General features: G+C 45.8%; 1 protein-coding gene across 8 annotated transcripts in view; it reads right to left on the reverse strand.

Annotated features, from left to right (window-relative positions):
• AGAP1 (ArfGAP with GTPase domain, ankyrin repeat and PH domain 1) overlaps positions 1–17,366 on the reverse strand; it is a 327,174-nt gene that overhangs the window by 84,438 nt on the left and 225,370 nt on the right. For all 8 annotated transcript variants that reach the window (XM_066553390.1, XM_066553387.1, XM_066553384.1 and 5 more), the window contains one exon: positions 5,007–5,168. In XM_066553390.1, coding sequence (XP_066409487.1) covers positions 5,007–5,168 — 162 coding nt within the window. The remainder of the gene's footprint in view (positions 1–5,006; positions 5,169–17,366) is intronic.

Raw genomic sequence — 17,366 nt, forward strand, 5'->3', positions numbered from 1 at the left:
CCTGGCTGTTCCAGGAAGTGCAGCAGCACAAGGGGACCCAAACAGATGAGGTTCTGAGCAGCCATTCCTCTTTGAAACACAGCTCTGTCTAATCCTGCTCTGAGCAACTTCAGGCACAGCATGGTGGGGAAAAAACTGCTGCTTGCTGGCACCTTGCCTAATGTAAGCATTCCTGCTGCTACCCTCAAAAACACCAAGGGATTTTTTTTTTCAGTGACAAGTTCAGCACAGAGAACTGAAAAACTTCTCCCTGGGAAAAAAAAAATTCACAAGAATCTGATTTTCTGAGATAGGAGTGGAATTTTAATTTTCCTCCAAGCGCAGTGCAGGTGCTTCAGCATTTGTGTTGCTGTGAGCATTGTCTCAGAAAAGCTGCAGGAAGATAAACCAAGTGAGATGAAAGAACCCATCCCAGAAAGAGAGGGCTGTGCATGTGCAGATAGTGTGGAGAGAGAAGAATCAGCATGACCTTTATGGAAGGGCATAAAAGGGATGAGCATCAGGCCTTGGAATTGGTGAACCAGCCTGAGCTCAGTGTCCATCATCATGATATCTGAATACTTGGGCAGAGGTCAATGATCAAAGCAGGCACGTTCAAGGAGGGGAAAAAAGCCCTGCAAAGTGCAGCAAAAATGCTCCAGTTTGCTGAAGACCAGATTTAAACCTCATTGAACACCTCAGCTTTGGTGCAGACGAAAATGAAGGAATTCAGAATTCCCGTTTGAAAGCTGACACTTGAAACGTGCCTGGAGCCAAAGGAAGGCAACACAAAATCTAGAATTACCCACACCATTTAACTCTGATCCATTGTACCTGCCTGGGAACAGCGACTGCAGGAGGATCCTCCTCCTCCTCCTCTGCACAAGGAGCCCAGGATTTCCAGGAGGAAGGAAGGAAGACCATGGGTTCTCCCACAATTCCCACCACAGGCTTCTGGAGCCAATTTGCAGCATCTCAAACACTTTGATCAAAGTGTTTGCATCTCCCAGAACACCTTTGATGGCCTATTTTGGATTTGTGGTCTTCAAAAGTGCAGTAATCCTCTGAGGGTGCAAATCTCCGTTATGGTGGGGGGAGAAAAATCCCCAAGGGAATTTTTTAGGTCACTGGACAGATTTGTAGCCAAGTACTGGAGAACAAGGAAATAACTAGAAGTGAAAACAGCTTTGAAGTGCAAGACAGATGTGGAAACCATAGAATCATGGGATATCCAGAGCTGCAAGGCACCCACAAGGATCACTGATCCAACTCCTGGCCCTGCACAGACACCCCAACAATCTCACCCTGGGAGTGGTACCCAAACGCTCCTGGAGCTCTGGCAGCCTTGGGGCTGGGACCATTCCCTGCACCCTCTGGGGGAAGAACCTTTCCCTGAGATCCAACCTAAACGCCTCTGACATTCAGCTGCTTGGAGAGAACACCCAGAACAGCCTGAACCTGGCTGGAGTCGAGGATCCTTGAGGCCTTTTCCAACCTCAACGATTCGGTGGCTCTTCCTTGCACCAACACAACTCCCAGAAAACCCAAAGGCTGCCAGGATTTGGGCAGAGCAGCCCCCCCCAGCCTTTCTGAGTCTTGCTAGGATGTCCTTAGAGGCAATCTCCAGCCACCATCACTCTTTGTGAGATGCCCTTCTCCTAAAAGGACAGGGAGCTGGAGCACGCCTCATTGCTTCTCCTTCAGCTTGCGCTGACGGACGAGGCTGCCTGGCCTCGCTGTCAGCCATCCCCTCCCAGCCCCGCCAAGGATTCCAGGATTCAAGGACCAGCCAGATTAACTGTCTGCTGAAGGCTGCCCAGAGCCCTGGCATGCCCAGAGGAAACTCCTCACTCTGCTCTTGTAGCCAAAGTGCTGCTTTTCAGCAGCAGGGCTGTGCTTGAGAGAGATGGTGTGAAACGAAAGAATTTAACAGCCACAGAGGCCCTCCTGTGTGGCATTCACATCCTCTGAAAAAATCCCTTCAGCCAGGGTTGTTCTCCTGGGAAGCTGAAAAGCAGCAAGAGAGGCCTCAGAGAAAAGGAAAACAATTCTTCTCTCATTTGCTTCTGTGCTGTGCTCATGTGGAATGTGTTTGGAGATTGTTTACCCACAGGTGATTGTTCCATTGGATTCTGCTGGGAGTTGTTTTGGCTCTTTGGCCAATCAGGGCCAAGCTGTGTCAGACTCTGCAAAGAGTCAGGAGTTTTCATTGTTATCTTTTTAGCATTCAGTAAGTGTCCTTTCTGTATTCTTTAGTATAGTATAGTATTCTTTAATATAATATAGTATAATAAAGTCATAATTAGCCTTCTAATAAGATGGAATCAGATGCATCATTCCTGCCCTCATTGGTGGACCTGCATTTTATGATACTCCTGAGACACAACTGGCAAGTCCTGAACAGAACAGAACACTCTTCTCTTCACACAGAAGAGTGAACCTTCTGCCTCAGAAGACATGTGAGAAGAGGCAGGTGACAGGAAGCTGATGGGCTCATGCAGAGGTACAAACACTGTAAAGGAGGGGTTGGCACTGTTGGAGAGTGTCCAGAGGATGGGATGGAGCTGGGGAAGGGAATGGAGCCCCAGGAGGGGCTGAGGGAGCTGGGCAGGGGCTCAGCCTGGAGCAAAGGAGGCTCAGGGGGCCCTTGTGGCTCTGCACAGCTCCTGCCAGGAGGGGACAGCCGGGGGGTCGGGCTGTGCTCCAGGGAACAGGGACAGGAGCAGAGGGAACGGCCTCAGGCTGGGCCAGGGCAGGCTCAGGGTGGACACTGGGGAATATTTCTTCACAGAAGGGGCTGTCCAGCCCTGGCACAGCTGCCCAGGGCAGTGGGGGAGTCCCCATCCCAGGAGGGATTTAGTGGCACCTGGGGACAGGGATGAGTGGTGGCCTTGGCAGTGCTGGGGAACAGTTGGACTGAATGATCTCAGAGAGCTTTTCCACCCTAAATGCTTCTACTCCCTTTGAGCTCCCTGGGTGTTACTGAGCTGCTGCTTGCCAACAACCTCCTGCCTTTCTGGAAGCACACTGATCCCATTTCCATGAGAGGGGACAGGTTTTGAGTTATAGCAAGAGGATTTCAGGTAACACGGTGTGATGCTGGAAGAGGAAACAGAGGAGGATGAAGGATGGACTCTGCAATCAGAACAGGGACATCAGGGACAAGAGAGCCATGTGCAAACTGCTCCCTCTGGGTCTGTGCCTGCAGCCCAAGACCACACAGGCTCCAATGCCTTGTGAAAACAATCTCCCCAGGAGAAAGAAAACATACACCTATTAACTGCTCAGAGAGAGATTTTTCAAAGGCTCTCGATATCCAGCTGGTCTTGATTCATTTTGACTTCAACAAAATATTCTTGGGCCAATGGTGAAAGCTCTGAAAAATCCCCTCTGTAATTTGCCATTGAGGTTTGAAAATAAGTGGTGTAAAAGGGTTTCTTTAAAAGAAAAATAAAAAGAAAAGGACAAATTAAAAACGAAAGGTTGAACTAAAATTTGGCTTTGGGCCATAAACTAGGGGGAAACTAACAGCAAAGATAGTTAAATGACTGGAAAGAGAACACAACAGGAGCTGTTATGAAAAAAAGCTGATGGCTTTTTAAAAAAGGATTTGTATAGATAGCTGGGGAAATAAATTCCGGATGTGATAGAAGTGCAATTGAGAAATTAAATAAATGGAAAATAAGGATGACTAAGTAGTAGTTAACATGCCCCTTCTCAGTTGTATACTATTATCACATCTATTTTTAATGTCTCTTCAGCTGTCTGCAATTGTCATCCTTTTTTCAGAACTTGTTCCAACATTCTTTGATACTGAATTAGCTGTTTTTTACTCTCTCATGCTTACAACTACATCTTTTTCTTACTCAACACTCCCCTTTTCCCACAATGTTATTCCATTGTCTCCCTTTTTCATCTCTCCTTATGTGTTGACTCCCCAGTTTCTGAGCCCTCCAACCACCCTTGTTCATCTTTCTTTTTCTGGAGCTCTTTTGGTTGAATCCTAGCATGTTTCTTTTCTTCTTTTCTAAAGCTGCAAGCATGTTTTATATCATACCTGGCTCCTGTACACATTGTTACCCTTTCAGAAGGGCATTGAACAGCTACAGCACTGTGGCAATAGTAAGCTAAACTAAGGGAGAAAAAGAAGTTCTTTTTGGCTTTTGCTTTCTGGCTCATAAAAAAAAGAACCCAAACATTTAAACTCTCCCCTTTTCCCTTTTATCCTCAAATAACACAAGCTTTCCACAAGCAGCTGAATATTCAAACAATGAGAGGCATCAGAAGAGTTGGCCATTCTAGAGCTCAGGATGTGCCTGAGGAGATGTGATAACACAAGATTTAATAATACTGAAAAAATACACAAGTTCTGACGTGATCTGTGGGCTAGGGAGTGAATCTGAATTTTTCCTCCTTGTTAACCTTCCAAGTGTGCCTCTTCCTTACCTCAACACCTAATGATGCTCCATATTAACTTGAGGACTCTGATTTATTAAAAAAAAAAAGGGTTCTAAACACATTGCAGGCAGCTGAATTCACCACTGTGATGCCTCAGCTGCTTCAGCTCCATCCTCACAAGCTCACACTTCAATTTGTCACAATTCCCTTTCCCCTGTGCATTCAGAGCCGAGGCTGGTGCTTGTCACCCTGATTTTTTAAGATTTTCTAAGCTTTCTCATGTTTACATTTCTCCTCCATAAAAGAATACAAAACAATAAGTTATTTACACTTTCTGTAAATAACTCATTGTTTTGCATTCTTTTATGGAGGAGGAGAAATTTGATGGACTGTTGGTTTGTCCAGTGTCATTGAAGAGGTGGCACTGTCACCCTCCAATCCACTGTCACTTTTGGAAATCTATAAACGTTGGGGTCAAAAAATGAAAAAAATTCTCTTTTTGCCTTAGAAGAGCTGTATGTGTGTGTCATGTTATTTCGTGTCCTACAGTGACAGGTGCTGAGCTAACAATACTCCTTGGAATGGCAAAATGTTCAGAATTCAGCCTTGGATTTTGAGGTGGGACCTACCCTCAGCCGTGCCCGAGATGCCATCAGCTTTGAAGTTGCTTGTGCTTTTCTTCCGGCGGTGCTTCTTTCTGTTGGCGTGGGGGGAAGGAGGGGGGTCCAGCTTGGGGCTGGTGGTGCTGGAGATGCTGGGGCTGGAGCACACTGAATCTCCCAGGCCCGTGTCTGCAGCAGAAAAGATCAAAATGCTGTGAGATTGAAAGGAGGTGATTGTTAGAATCCAAGCTTACAAGCCCTGGCTGTCGGCAGATACGTTCTTGAGCTCCTTCAGGAGATTCTCCAAACAATGTGCGTTGTTTTTTCCAAAAAACTGATTCAAGTCCTCTTAGATTAACAGGACTCAGCAGCAATTTTAGGGGCAGGCCAGCTGGAATGCACAAAAACAATGGGAAAGCACTTTATTGCTTCCAATTCCTCCAAAGATCTTCCCTAGCCTCAAATTAATTTGTGTAGCACTTGGACATTTTAATACATAAACAGAGATATCCCTGGATCCTCTGGATGTTCTCTGCTGTCATTAATATCAGACAGACACCCACTGAAAAGCTGGTGGTGGCAATAAAGGTGGAAAATAAGGTAGGTAATGTGCACCTGGTACAGGTAATAACTGTGTGACAAATTCCTACCTGCTCCCAAGGAAAATAAATAATCCCACGTTACTCTGTTCAGTTTCCTGCTTTATTAACTCCAACAATTTTAAGGACTTGGGTCCTTCCACATAGTAAATATTCAAGTAACCTTAATCCAGGATTTCCCCCCAAGGTTGGTAATATGATTTTTGTTTAATTACTGGCTTGGTTTGGATTTTAATTATAAAATTCCACATAAAACCTACACTTAAAGGAAAGTGCTTGCTATTATGGAAAGTGAAGCCATTTCCAGAACCTTGCTTAAATACCATATTGCACCTTAGTGCAGTATCAGGACTGCATTTATGTGCCATATCCTTAAAATCTCCTAGACAGATATTCAGCAAATACATTTCCATGATTGCCTTTTGGGGTTAAATACTTGATGACTGGTTTCAGAATAGCAGACACAGGGAAAAAGAATAAAAATCCTTATTATAAAGCTTATGTGTAATAACAGGAGTGCATTTAACTTAATATGTCAGAAAAATATCAAGCCAAAGATGATTAAAAAAATAGCTTTTGATTCTTTTTGCATAGTTAAATTCCCACAGAACTGCCTGTTTGACAAAAGCCAACTTATTTTGCTTTCTTTTTCCTCCTAATAAAGTTTATTTACTAATTACCCCCTAAGCACAGTTGTGCTCTAAGTTATTAGTGGGGGATAAATTATGTAGCTAATTGCCTGGCAAGAGAGACCAAACCAAACATTAATCTTTATATTAAGGATTTCTGTTCTTTTCCCTGCATCCACTAGCTTGAAACCAGTTCCCAAGAATTTAACCCCAAAAGGGAATCATGGGGATGTATTTACTCTGTATCAGTGTAGGAGATTTTAAGGATTTGACCCACAAGTGGTGCAAGTGGCAGAGTTTGCTGTCTCTCCAGGAGAGGAGGGAGGCAAATCCAGGTGAAAATCCTGGTGGGAATTCTCTCAGCCAAGGGGACAGAGATCCCTTTGGATCCATGGCACAGAGAGAAGGTGCAGAAGAGGGTGCCAGAAACACAAAGGCATGAGCACAGATGCACTGGGGTTTCTGCCAGCCCCCAGGAGTGATCTCCAGCTTGACTCTGGAGCTTTCCAATGCTGATACTTCAACAGAAGGAGAAAACCCCCAGGTTGCCCAGAGAAGCCATGTCTGCCCCATCCCTGGGAGTGTCCAAAGCCCAGCTGGAAGGGGCTTGGAACAACCTGGGACAGTGGAAGGTGTCCCTCTCTGACATGTTAGAACCAGGTGGTGCTTAATGTTCCTTCCAACCCACACCTTTCTGGGATCCTATGATTCAAAATGCTTCACTTCTCCCCCACCTCATTCCCAGCTTTCACTTTGAAACAATCAAACCCATCCGAGTTCTGCACCCGCAGCATCAACCACCATGCCCTGCACCCATCAAATGGTGAAAAAACCCCACAATCCTGAGGCAGCACCACAGAATACATCCTGTTAAAACCCATCAGGCTACATCCACACACTGGTGGCAGCTCTGTCTAATTTCCAGGCCGTAAATCCCCCCAACAAAACCTGCTGGAGAGCTCTGAAAAATGAGGGACGTACGGGGCTGACGCCTGGCGTCGCAGAGCTGAAGAATTAACCTCCCGTGGTAAATCCTCGTCATCCCCAGCCCCTTCCAGGTAATAACCTGCTGTCCTTGGGTCAAACTGCTCTCAAGTGGGAGCCTGGAGCTCTCCCTCCCCCTCGAGCAGCAAGGGAAGGTTGGTCCCTCATGAAGGGAGCCGAGTTGGTATCGCCGGCGCGCCGCTGCCCCGGATCCCCAGCTCCCGAGCCCACCCTTTGAGGATGGGAGTTATTGAACATTGCCCTGGTTTAAAATATGAGCAATCAAAAGGCACTGGGCTTCCACGCTGTGCTCTCCCATTTCCCACTCCTTCTCGTGCCTGACAAGGTATTCTTCAAATTGAAAAGAGGGCTCCTGAAAGCTCGGGCTTGGGGAAACTGTAAATGAGTTCAGGCTTCAGCCCGCTGAATGCAATTTCATCCTCCTGACTGAATACAAATAATGCATTTTATTTGGTATCAATTACCACGCCTGAGAACAGACGACCACTGCTGGCACTATTAAATATATATTAAAAAAAAAAAAAAGAAAAAAAGAAAAAAAAAAGGTGGTGGGGGGGGAAAAAAGGCAAGGATAAAGGCATGGCAAATTAAAAAAGCAAGCGCCTCATTACTCCCCATCTCAAGCAGCTTTGACAGAGGCACTGGAACTCATAAGCTGCGTTCCACTGGGCTGGGATGGGCTGTTTTGCAGCCATCCCGCACGCTCAATGTCAGCCATTAGTTCTTCCCAATCGGGCATCAATGTTCAACACACACCCGAAAAAATATATAATACTGGTAATAATAATAACAATCTGCAGCCTCTCCGAGCTTCAATACTTGAAGTATGAGTCAAAGCAGCAGTTTCACTTTTCACTCGGGAAGCTGACAAGCATGACTAGAGGGGGAATAAAATAACATTCAGTTCGCATAAATATCAAGCGGGCTGCTTGAGACTGATGGGCCAGGAATGTATTCTTAGCCATCATTCTGGCAGACAGGCCCAAGGACACTCATAACTTATTTTACAATCATTTAGTTTCAGCTCAAGTGGAAAACGTGACAACTTATCTCTGCTGACAAGATGCCATATCGAACCTTACAATTAACTCTCCCCCGATTATCTGCCCAGCCCATCATTAGCTCTGTGCCTCTTGATGGACTGCAGGGGCACAGCTTCCCTTGATGATGGTCATCATTTGCAGGGTGCACAGCTCCATGACACCACACCGAGGACAAAACTCTCCCCTTGCCACGGAGCTGGGGTTGTCCTGACCGGCACAGCCTCGTTTTTTGTGACTGTTTTGAAGTGATGAGCAGCAAAGCGCTGCTGGGAAATGCTTTCTCCCCCCAAGTGGAGCATCCTCATGTTTCAGCCCACGCCTGCTGCTGCTGCAACCTCCAGGAGTGAGGCAGAGATGCCCACGCTCTGTCCCAGCTGCCAGGAGCCTTCCTCGTGCCCTCCATCCCTCCCCAGCGCCATGATTAACTCCTTCAGCTGGAAGGGACAGCTGACACAGCCACAGCATGGAATTATTTGGCTTGGAAGGGACCTTACACCCCAACTCCTGCCATGGGACACCTTCCCCTGTCCCAGGTTGCTCCAAGCCCTGCCCAGCCTGGCCTTGGACACTTCCAAGGTGGTGGCAGCCCTGTGTAAGTATGTGCGGTATCTCACTCCATGCCCAAAAGCAACAGGTGACCCTTGGTGACCAAACACCCCTCGAGTAATGCAGAGATGGGACATAAAAACCCCACCCCTCTGATCTTCACATGGTGATTTTTCTCTACAGGTGCAGGACCTGTGGATTAAGACAGAGACTGTTCTGCTTGTGCAAGTCCAACCCTCATTCATGAGAATTTACCAAACAAAACAAAAAAGACAATGCAGCTCTTACTGCACAAGGCAAGTGCCATGTCTGCCTCTCTCCAAGATCCATTTTGCAATTATGGTCATGAGAGAAATTCCTTTCAAGCATGACAAACTGTGGTAGAAGAAAGGAGGGGTGGAACAGAAGAAACACTTTGTCTACAACTACAACCCAGAGTCAAGAGACAGAACATTAAATGAACACCAATCCTCAGAAGAGTCTCAAGAGCAGTGCTCTTGTGTTGTACTGGGCTTTATTTGCTGTTTGAAACCATTTCATATCCTCTCCCAGTGTTACAAATATTTTGTAAAAGGTAACAATTCCCACTTCCTATCTTTTCTATTATTTTGCTATTTGGAAGCTGGTGGTGCTCGACAAATGGGTCTCAATTCCATTTGTGCCCCCTAAGGACTTTCTGAGTGTCCTCCTGGATTTGAAAAGGGTGGAAAATTAACAGAATCATCACTGAATCACAGGACTGGAAGTGACCCAATAGACCATCTCATACCACCCCTGCCATGGGCAGGGATACTTTCCACTAGCCCAAGGTGCTCCAACCCTGTTCAGCCTGGCTTTGGGCACTGCCAGGGATCCAGGGGCAGCCACAGCCTCTCAGGGCACCCTGTGCCAGGGCCTCACCACTTCCCAGGGAACAATTCCTAATTCCCAATATCCCATCCAGCCCTGCCCTCTGGCAGTGGGAGCCATTCCCTGTGTCCTGTCCCTCCATGCCTTGTCCCCAGCCCCTCTCCAGCTCTCCTGGAGCCCCTTCAGGCCCTGGAAGGGCTCTGAGCTCTCCCTGGAGCCTCCTCTTCACCAGATGAACACTCCCAATTCTGAGCTGTCTGAAACTCAATCCAAACCCAGACTGTGCTTCCTGGTGCCCCTAGAACAGAAAAACAACTACCTTGCATCCCAAATTCCCAAGCCCCTCAAACGCATCTGAGATACGACTCCTTCAGCACCTGCAGCAGAGGTGCAGGAGATTCCAGCACAGGAACCAAGGAGGCCAAGGAAATGAGGGACAATCAGCCAGGCTGAGCACCCCAGGCCAGGGTAAAGGAGCTGGGGGTGGGAAAAGCAGGAAAAGAGGCAAGGTGTGAGGGACGGGAATAGCACAGCACAAAGGCTGGGACACAAAAGTCCCAGAGCGGAGCTTCGTCGTTGGCCCACGGCTGCTATTCTCTGTGTCACACACACAACCGCTCTCCTGTGTAACCATCTGCAGAGGAACCAAGCATATTCTGACCCCTTCTATCCCCGTGCCTTTTGATTTATTTCATATTTTTGTCAAATCACCTATTTACAAAAACTTGAAACAAACTCAACAGGTGACGCTATTCTCCGCAGACCAAAGTCGAGCTTGATCTGGTTTACATTTTTCTTGCATCTTCTTGTTAAAATTTTCCAACAGGCTTTCAAAGTGAAATTAGACTTTTTTGTCAAGCCCAGCTCCCCAACACGGCCTTATTCTCAAGTGGCTGGAGATTGATTAATTTGGGTTTTTGATTTGCCCAAGTGACAAGAAGTCAGACGTTACAAAAGCGGGAGCGGTGAATGGGATCAATTAAAGAGCAGAAGCAGCAACACAATTAATAGCACCGGGTTCAGGAGCAGAGAGAAAGGGCTGATGACGAAAACAACAGCAACAGCTCTGCCTGCAGCAGGAATCTTTGCTGAGACCCAAGGAAGGCTGAATCCAAAGAGGGTGTTTCAGAACTTTCACTGTGCCATTAGTGCTGAAATGAAATAAGGCAAAGATGTCGGTAGCTGGTGGACTGAATAATAAAAAAATAGCTGGACACTTTCATCTTCCACACATGTGTTTTAAATAAAGGTGAGAAAAGCAATCCTTTTATTTAAACAGAGACTATAACTATCTGTAGTTTGTATTTCAGACCCATTTCCCTGAGCTGAGATTTTTCTGGCTGTGAAATCCACTGCTCTCCAGCTTCCCTTTACAGCTATTACCATAAATGTTCTATCAAGTTCTTTATCTTCCTCCTCTGCCTCAGACCGAAGTGAAGGGATGCAGCAATCTCACAGTGCAGATGCACAGGACTGACATTAAAATCCTGTCAGAACTGCAGCTTGGCACAAGTCCCTGGATGTAATAAACACTTGGGAGTGGGGGAGAAGGGGTGGCACGAGACTGCAGCCTCCAAGATGAAAAAGAAAAGGCAAATATTTGTCAGGTACAGAGAGCTCACACCTTTGGAGGAATCAGGTGCATCTGGTCATTGCTGAGCTGAGCCCAGCTCAGGCACTCAAGCTATGGAGGGCTTAAATTAACCTGCTGCACTGAAGGAAATTAAAGGAGGCTCTGGATGGACATCAAAGAGCCTTGGGAGCCTTCCCTTTCCATGGCATCTCCCATTTCTGCAGCCTTGTGCCAAGAGCCTGCAAATCTCAAAGCTGTCCTGTCATCTGCAGGAAGCCCCACTGAACAACTCCCTTCCTCTAAGAGCAAATTCCATTAAACAAGGAAAACAAAGCTTCCTTCTAGGCAGCAAGAGGGGGATCTGCCTGCTTTTGGAGGGTCTGGCTCTTGCACCTCCAGAGCCCAGGGCATGAGCATCCCTTCTGCTTTGTGACAAGGGAGGGACAGCATGCACAGCCTTGGGAGAGACAATCAGCTTCAGGATGCTCAGGGACAGATACTGGAAGGCTTCAGTAATTTTGGAAAGACCCTCATTACCATCTCCCTTATCTAAAGGGAAGACACATCACCTCTAGCTCATTCCCTAGCAATGCACAATGTTGGGCCATCATAAAGGAAGCACGAGAGCAGAAAATGCAACAATAGAGCTTAAAAAAACCCCACAAAAGTACATTTTCCCTCCTAAGGAGCAACACATTAGAGTGCTGGCAAAACAGCATCCTGCTCCCTGGAACTTGAAGGATGGCTAGGAAGAAAAGAAGCTCCCTTTCAAAGGAAGCTCCTCGTTTCCAGGAGGAATTCACCAGCTCCCACAAGGAGAGCACACAACTATTCCTCCACAATTCTCTCCTGTGCTGCCAGGATGGTGACAAGCAAAGCACAGACTGTGTTTTAGAGGACCTGCAACCTCAGAACGTGAACTGGGGATGAGATCCTAATCTTCCTCCACACATCTTGCCTGCAGCAGGATTAGGTCAGGGGCAGGGATGATACAAACTGCTCCCTGAGCGAGCAGGGTTTGTTAATTTATCTCATCCCCCATTACACAGACACATCCCTGCACTCCCCTCCTCTGCTCTGGATGCCCTGTGGAAAGATCAAGCCTGACAAGTTGTTTGAACACATAAGGACAACAAAGCAGGAAAGAGAAGCCAGTCTGGGATGCTGCAGGATGCCACCACACCCTAGGCAAAGTAACTTGGTGGCTCCTGCTGAACAGACCTGCAGTGGAGATGTACAGGGAACATCCCTCATTCTTCTGGCAGGAGGTTTTCACTGGGCAGCAGCAGCCCTGTGAGCCCTGTGTGGTGTCACCCTGAATTGCTGCCAAGAGGGTGTGCAAGGCTGTGGGTGTCACTGCTTCCCCTGGCCATCAGCTGGGATGTGGCACAGAGAGGGGGAAACGGCACAGAAGGCAGAAATTCTGGGGGTTCACTGCAGGTAACTTGCTCATTTCAGGGAATTTGCTCCCTCCCCACGAGGGAGAAAGGAGATGGGTGGTTCTTTTGAAGACACACCTCAGGGCAGAAGCTCCTGGTTCAATTCCAGGTCACGTCTTGGTCTGTCTGGGCAGTCTGGATGGGGCTTGGAGCAGCCTGGTCCAAGTGGGAAGTTGGAGAGGAGGGTCTTTAGGGCCCTTCCAACCCAAACCACTTTGTTTTGTGATTCTATTATTCACACATTTGTGATTCTATTATTCATGCTGTAAGTGGTTTCTATCTCCCCCTTCTGAAGCCAGGTAGATCATCAGGCACCTCAAGAACAGCTGCGAACTGCAGCATCCTGGCAAATCCACCAGGACCATCCCCAGGAATGGTGATGGGGAACAAACAAACACTTGCAGCACACTAAAATAACACATTTTGGGTGAACAAGCTCCATCATGATCAGGTACATACAAGTGTGTGACAAATTCTATTTTAGATCAAAATGAGATGCATTTAAATTCACCTTAATTACACAGAGGGGGGCAGAGCTCCACCCTGATCTAACCATCAGCGCTGTCTTCTCATTGCATAAAAAAAATCCTCATTTAACAACATTTTCCTTTGAAATAGAGCCTGCAGGTCAGCAGGCACTTGGAAAATAATGAATCCATGGCTTACTGAATCACTTCCTACTAAAATATTTACCTTGTGTTTCAAGATAGGCAAAGTAAGACAGAGAGGAAGAACTGAGTCTCTTCAAAGGATGCTCAGAGCCAGAAAGATGTCTCGTCTCAACTCCTGTACTTTAACCTTCCGTCTGTATAACCTGTGGATAACTTCAAGCTTCAAACCCACTCTGTGGTAATTGAGAAGAGGTTAGGAAACTCTCCACTGTCAGTCCACGAGACTTCAGTGACAAGCCCTAATATCAGCGTTTTGGAGGGAAAAAAAAATAAATCAAGGGACTTTCACTATTAACATTTTCCAATTAAAGCTGAATAATTGCTGTATAGCAAATTGGCTGTTAATTGCATCATGCTAGGCAGGAAAAAGCTAAGGCTTTCCTGGTAATGTATGCCATGAGCAGCACTGTCAGAAAGGAAGAGAAATAATGGCAGCAACACCAAGCCTGCTCTTAATCAAAGGCAAAATCAAACATTTTCCTATCGCAGACACCCAGAGCTGAAAAGCAAAGCTCTTAAAACACAAAGCTCTGTCTTTCAGAGGTGTCAGGTGGCATAACTACCATCCACAAACTTTTTGTATTCATTTCCAATTTTAATCAAGCCCTCTTTTTAGCTCTGGGATAAATAAGTGGGGGCCCTTCCTCAGAGAAGCCCCCGGTGCACTGGATACTCCTCACAGCCCAGCTGCATGAAGGGATGAGATCAACTGTGACAAATGAAGGGCCCGGGCACTTGAAAGGGAGGGGAAGCTCTCCCACCTGCAGGAAGGGAAGCTCTGAGCTCCAGCTGGCCCCCAACAATCCCCAGGCTGTGGCCAGGGCCCTGCACAGAGGCTTCTTTCACTCCCCAAGCCGCGAGCGCTCTGAGGTGGCTTTGAAGTGTTGGATTCCATAGGTAAGGAATAGACAACATCCCTAAAAAACCCAAGCTTTGAAGTGTTGGGTTCCATAGGTAAGGAATACACAACACCCCTAAAAACCCCACTGCTCTGATGTGTGCTGGGGAGAAACCCAGCCTGGCAGCAGCCACGCTTGAGGAGGCAACTGCTCTGCTCTTAATTGGAACAGAAACTTCATTAAGGCCCAACAAGGGATAAAAGCACTGAGTGTGTTTCTTGCACACTCTTCCTCCAGACCCTACAAAACAAAGCACTGCACTCCTGGCTGCACATTGAACAAGAATGTAACATTAAACATTAAACAAGGATGTAACTGTTAGAGGCATCTGCTGGAACTTGTGAAATGTGGATGTGCAAAGAAGAAATCCTCAAATCAGGAATTGCTCCCATGGGACATGAATGAACATTTTGCTTTCTCAGCTTTGTGTTTAAACCTTTACAACGCTTAAAATAAATTTAGAATTTACACTATTAGATAAACTGAGCTTATTTACACTAAGATAAAAAGATGAAGGAAAAATAAAAGCTCACTGATTTGAGAAGTTTATTTATTTCCCTCCTTAAGTCTTCCTTATAAAGCCCTTAAATAGAGAATTCAGTGGGCTTATGAAATTTGTAAGGCACACTACTTGAATCAAAGAGTTTATAAAATGTCACATTCTGCTCTTGCAGTATTATGTCTTTCCTCTATGTTTACTTGAGAGTGTGTCTCTCGATTTATAATGTTCTCTGCAAACGTGATTTTATTTTCAAAGTCCATAACCTCCTGCAGGATATTGTGTGAATCCAGCTCATGTATTTAATTCCCTGCAATTACTGCAAACGTTTCAGATTAAAGCAAACTTAAACTGCAAACATGCAAAATAAAAACCCTTAAAACTTACACTCTTCTAAATACAAATGAGATTACAAGACAGCCTCGGTGATGAAGAATTCCCTTGTCCAGAGCTATGATCATCTCCAGTCTTACACCTTACATTAAAATGTTTTTATGTAATGATCCAAAAGAATGGTTCTAATACAAAACCAGAGAAGAGAATACATTTTGCAGACTCTAAGGGCTGTGTCTGTCAAATGTCAAATGTCTGAGCTATACACATCCATGCTGGGTATCCAGCTGCCTTCCTGGAGAAGCCCTGACTTTCGGGAAGTGTTTCTTGGACAGGAGCTTGAAGAGCTGATGAAGACAACATTCACCCTCCTCACTATCCTGTCAGGTTAAAGACTAAACTCCAGGAATAAAAGTAAAGTGCTTTGTCTTGAGGGCTTTTCCCTCTTTTTTTTCTCCTGAGAGGGGATAACAGAGAATGTGTGACAACCAAGCCCAGCTACAGGCAGAAAAAGCACTGATTTACTGAACAGTGCCAGACAAACAAATCAGATTAATCAACATCAGTAACCAGGAATAAATCACCTTTTCCCCCTGTTATAAAGAACATGCTACTTGCATTTTTACTTCAGTGTAAATCCTAAGCCAAACTAAAATCAAAATCTGTATTTAAACATTCATGAGTAAATGCTGGGAAAACCCAGAGCTTTATAGTTCAGTCAAGAAGTTAATTTAGTCCCATGAACAATTTACTGACAGACATTTGGCACTCCAGGCTGTGAGCAACATTAAGATCACCATCAGGTTGCCAATGTCAAATTACCTGAGGATGCAAAATCATGTGTCTTGGAATCAAGAGCAGGATTTAATTGCTGAATGCAACAATTCTTTGTGTTTCAATCAAGGGGAAAGCAGAAAGAAGATCTTCAACAAGAAAAGCAGATGGAGAATTGCAAAAAGGATTTAAGCAGCAGCACTGGATAAATGGGGAAGCAGCTGAAACTCAGCCAAGCTGTGCAGAAATGCCCAAAGTCCTCCCTAAACCAACATCATGGCAGAGTTCAAACCACAGAGGGCTCTTGGTGCCACCAGAGACACAAAGTGAAGAGCTGCTTTCACACCTTTCACTCTTTGATGTCACCTCTCTGCTGGACACCAGGCCCAGATGGCAACAGCTCACCTCCAGTTTGGTGTCACTGAGCTGCCACCCAGGGCCTGGCTGGGCAGGAGAGAGGCACAGACCCCCAGCATGATTTAGGGTGGAAAAGCCCTCTGAGACCCTTGGGCCCAGCCCCTAGCCCAGCACATGTTCCTAAGTGCCACAGAGTTTTCAACACTTCCAGGGATGGTGAGCCCAAGGTTTCCCACCCAGCTGAGATTCCCCAGGGTCTGCAGAACAGGAGGGCTAAGCACTGGGTGCTGCTGCTTCCAGAGGCTATCACATTCCCAAAAACCCCAGGCAGGCAGCCCCAGCTGGATGAATGCTCCAAATCCCTTTCCAGAGCACTTACTTATCACCACTGCCCTCCAGGCCTTACATTACTTTGGGGAAACACAGGTTGCAAAACCCCATCGTCCCCTGCCTGAATTAAAACCAGTTTGAAGCCTCAAGTCCTGCAGGATCAGCAAATCCAAAAACTTACCAGTTTCCTCTGCTACACAGAGTTTTTTCATATTTCTGGCTGACTGGGCTTTTTCAGGTGAGAGCTTGTCAAGAATGCCAGGTAAATTTAAATACTGCAAGTTTCTCAGCACACAACCTCATGCTGAAAGGGGATGGCTTTGCAGAAATTGTTAGAAAATAGTGCTTTATAAGCCAAGTTTCCTCAAGGTATGCTGAGAAAACAAAGGAAATAATAAGTTGCTACTAGGAGAGTTTACCCTGCTCAACTGCTATAGTTTCCCTCTGGAAATATTTTGCCAAAAGCAATTTGTGGATCACAAAAAGGTATGAAAAGGAGAAGAATGTTTCCTTTCCCATCCTGTGTAAAATAATGTAAACTATGTGCACATATGATGCATGGTGAATTTTATTACATTAAGTAGTAAGAACTACAGAAAATCCCAGAGTAGCTCTAAAGCAGCTAGAAAAAAAAAAGGGACAAAATAAATCTGTACTTGCTTTTCAGTTAAAATTTCCATATTTAAAAAGGAGGAAAAAGCTCTTCTGACCTAAACCATCTGTATACACCGACCAAAACCAAATGAAAAATTCTACAAATCTAGTTGAAATTATATAATTGATCTGGTCAAGAGCTTGCCTATGGAATTCCAACAGCTCTAAATGGTATTTTCTGATGTCA

Source organism: Molothrus aeneus, chromosome 7 (assembly GCF_037042795.1).
Source record: "Molothrus aeneus isolate 106 chromosome 7, BPBGC_Maene_1.0, whole genome shotgun sequence".
NCBI lineage: Eukaryota > Metazoa > Chordata > Aves > Passeriformes > Icteridae > Molothrus > Molothrus aeneus.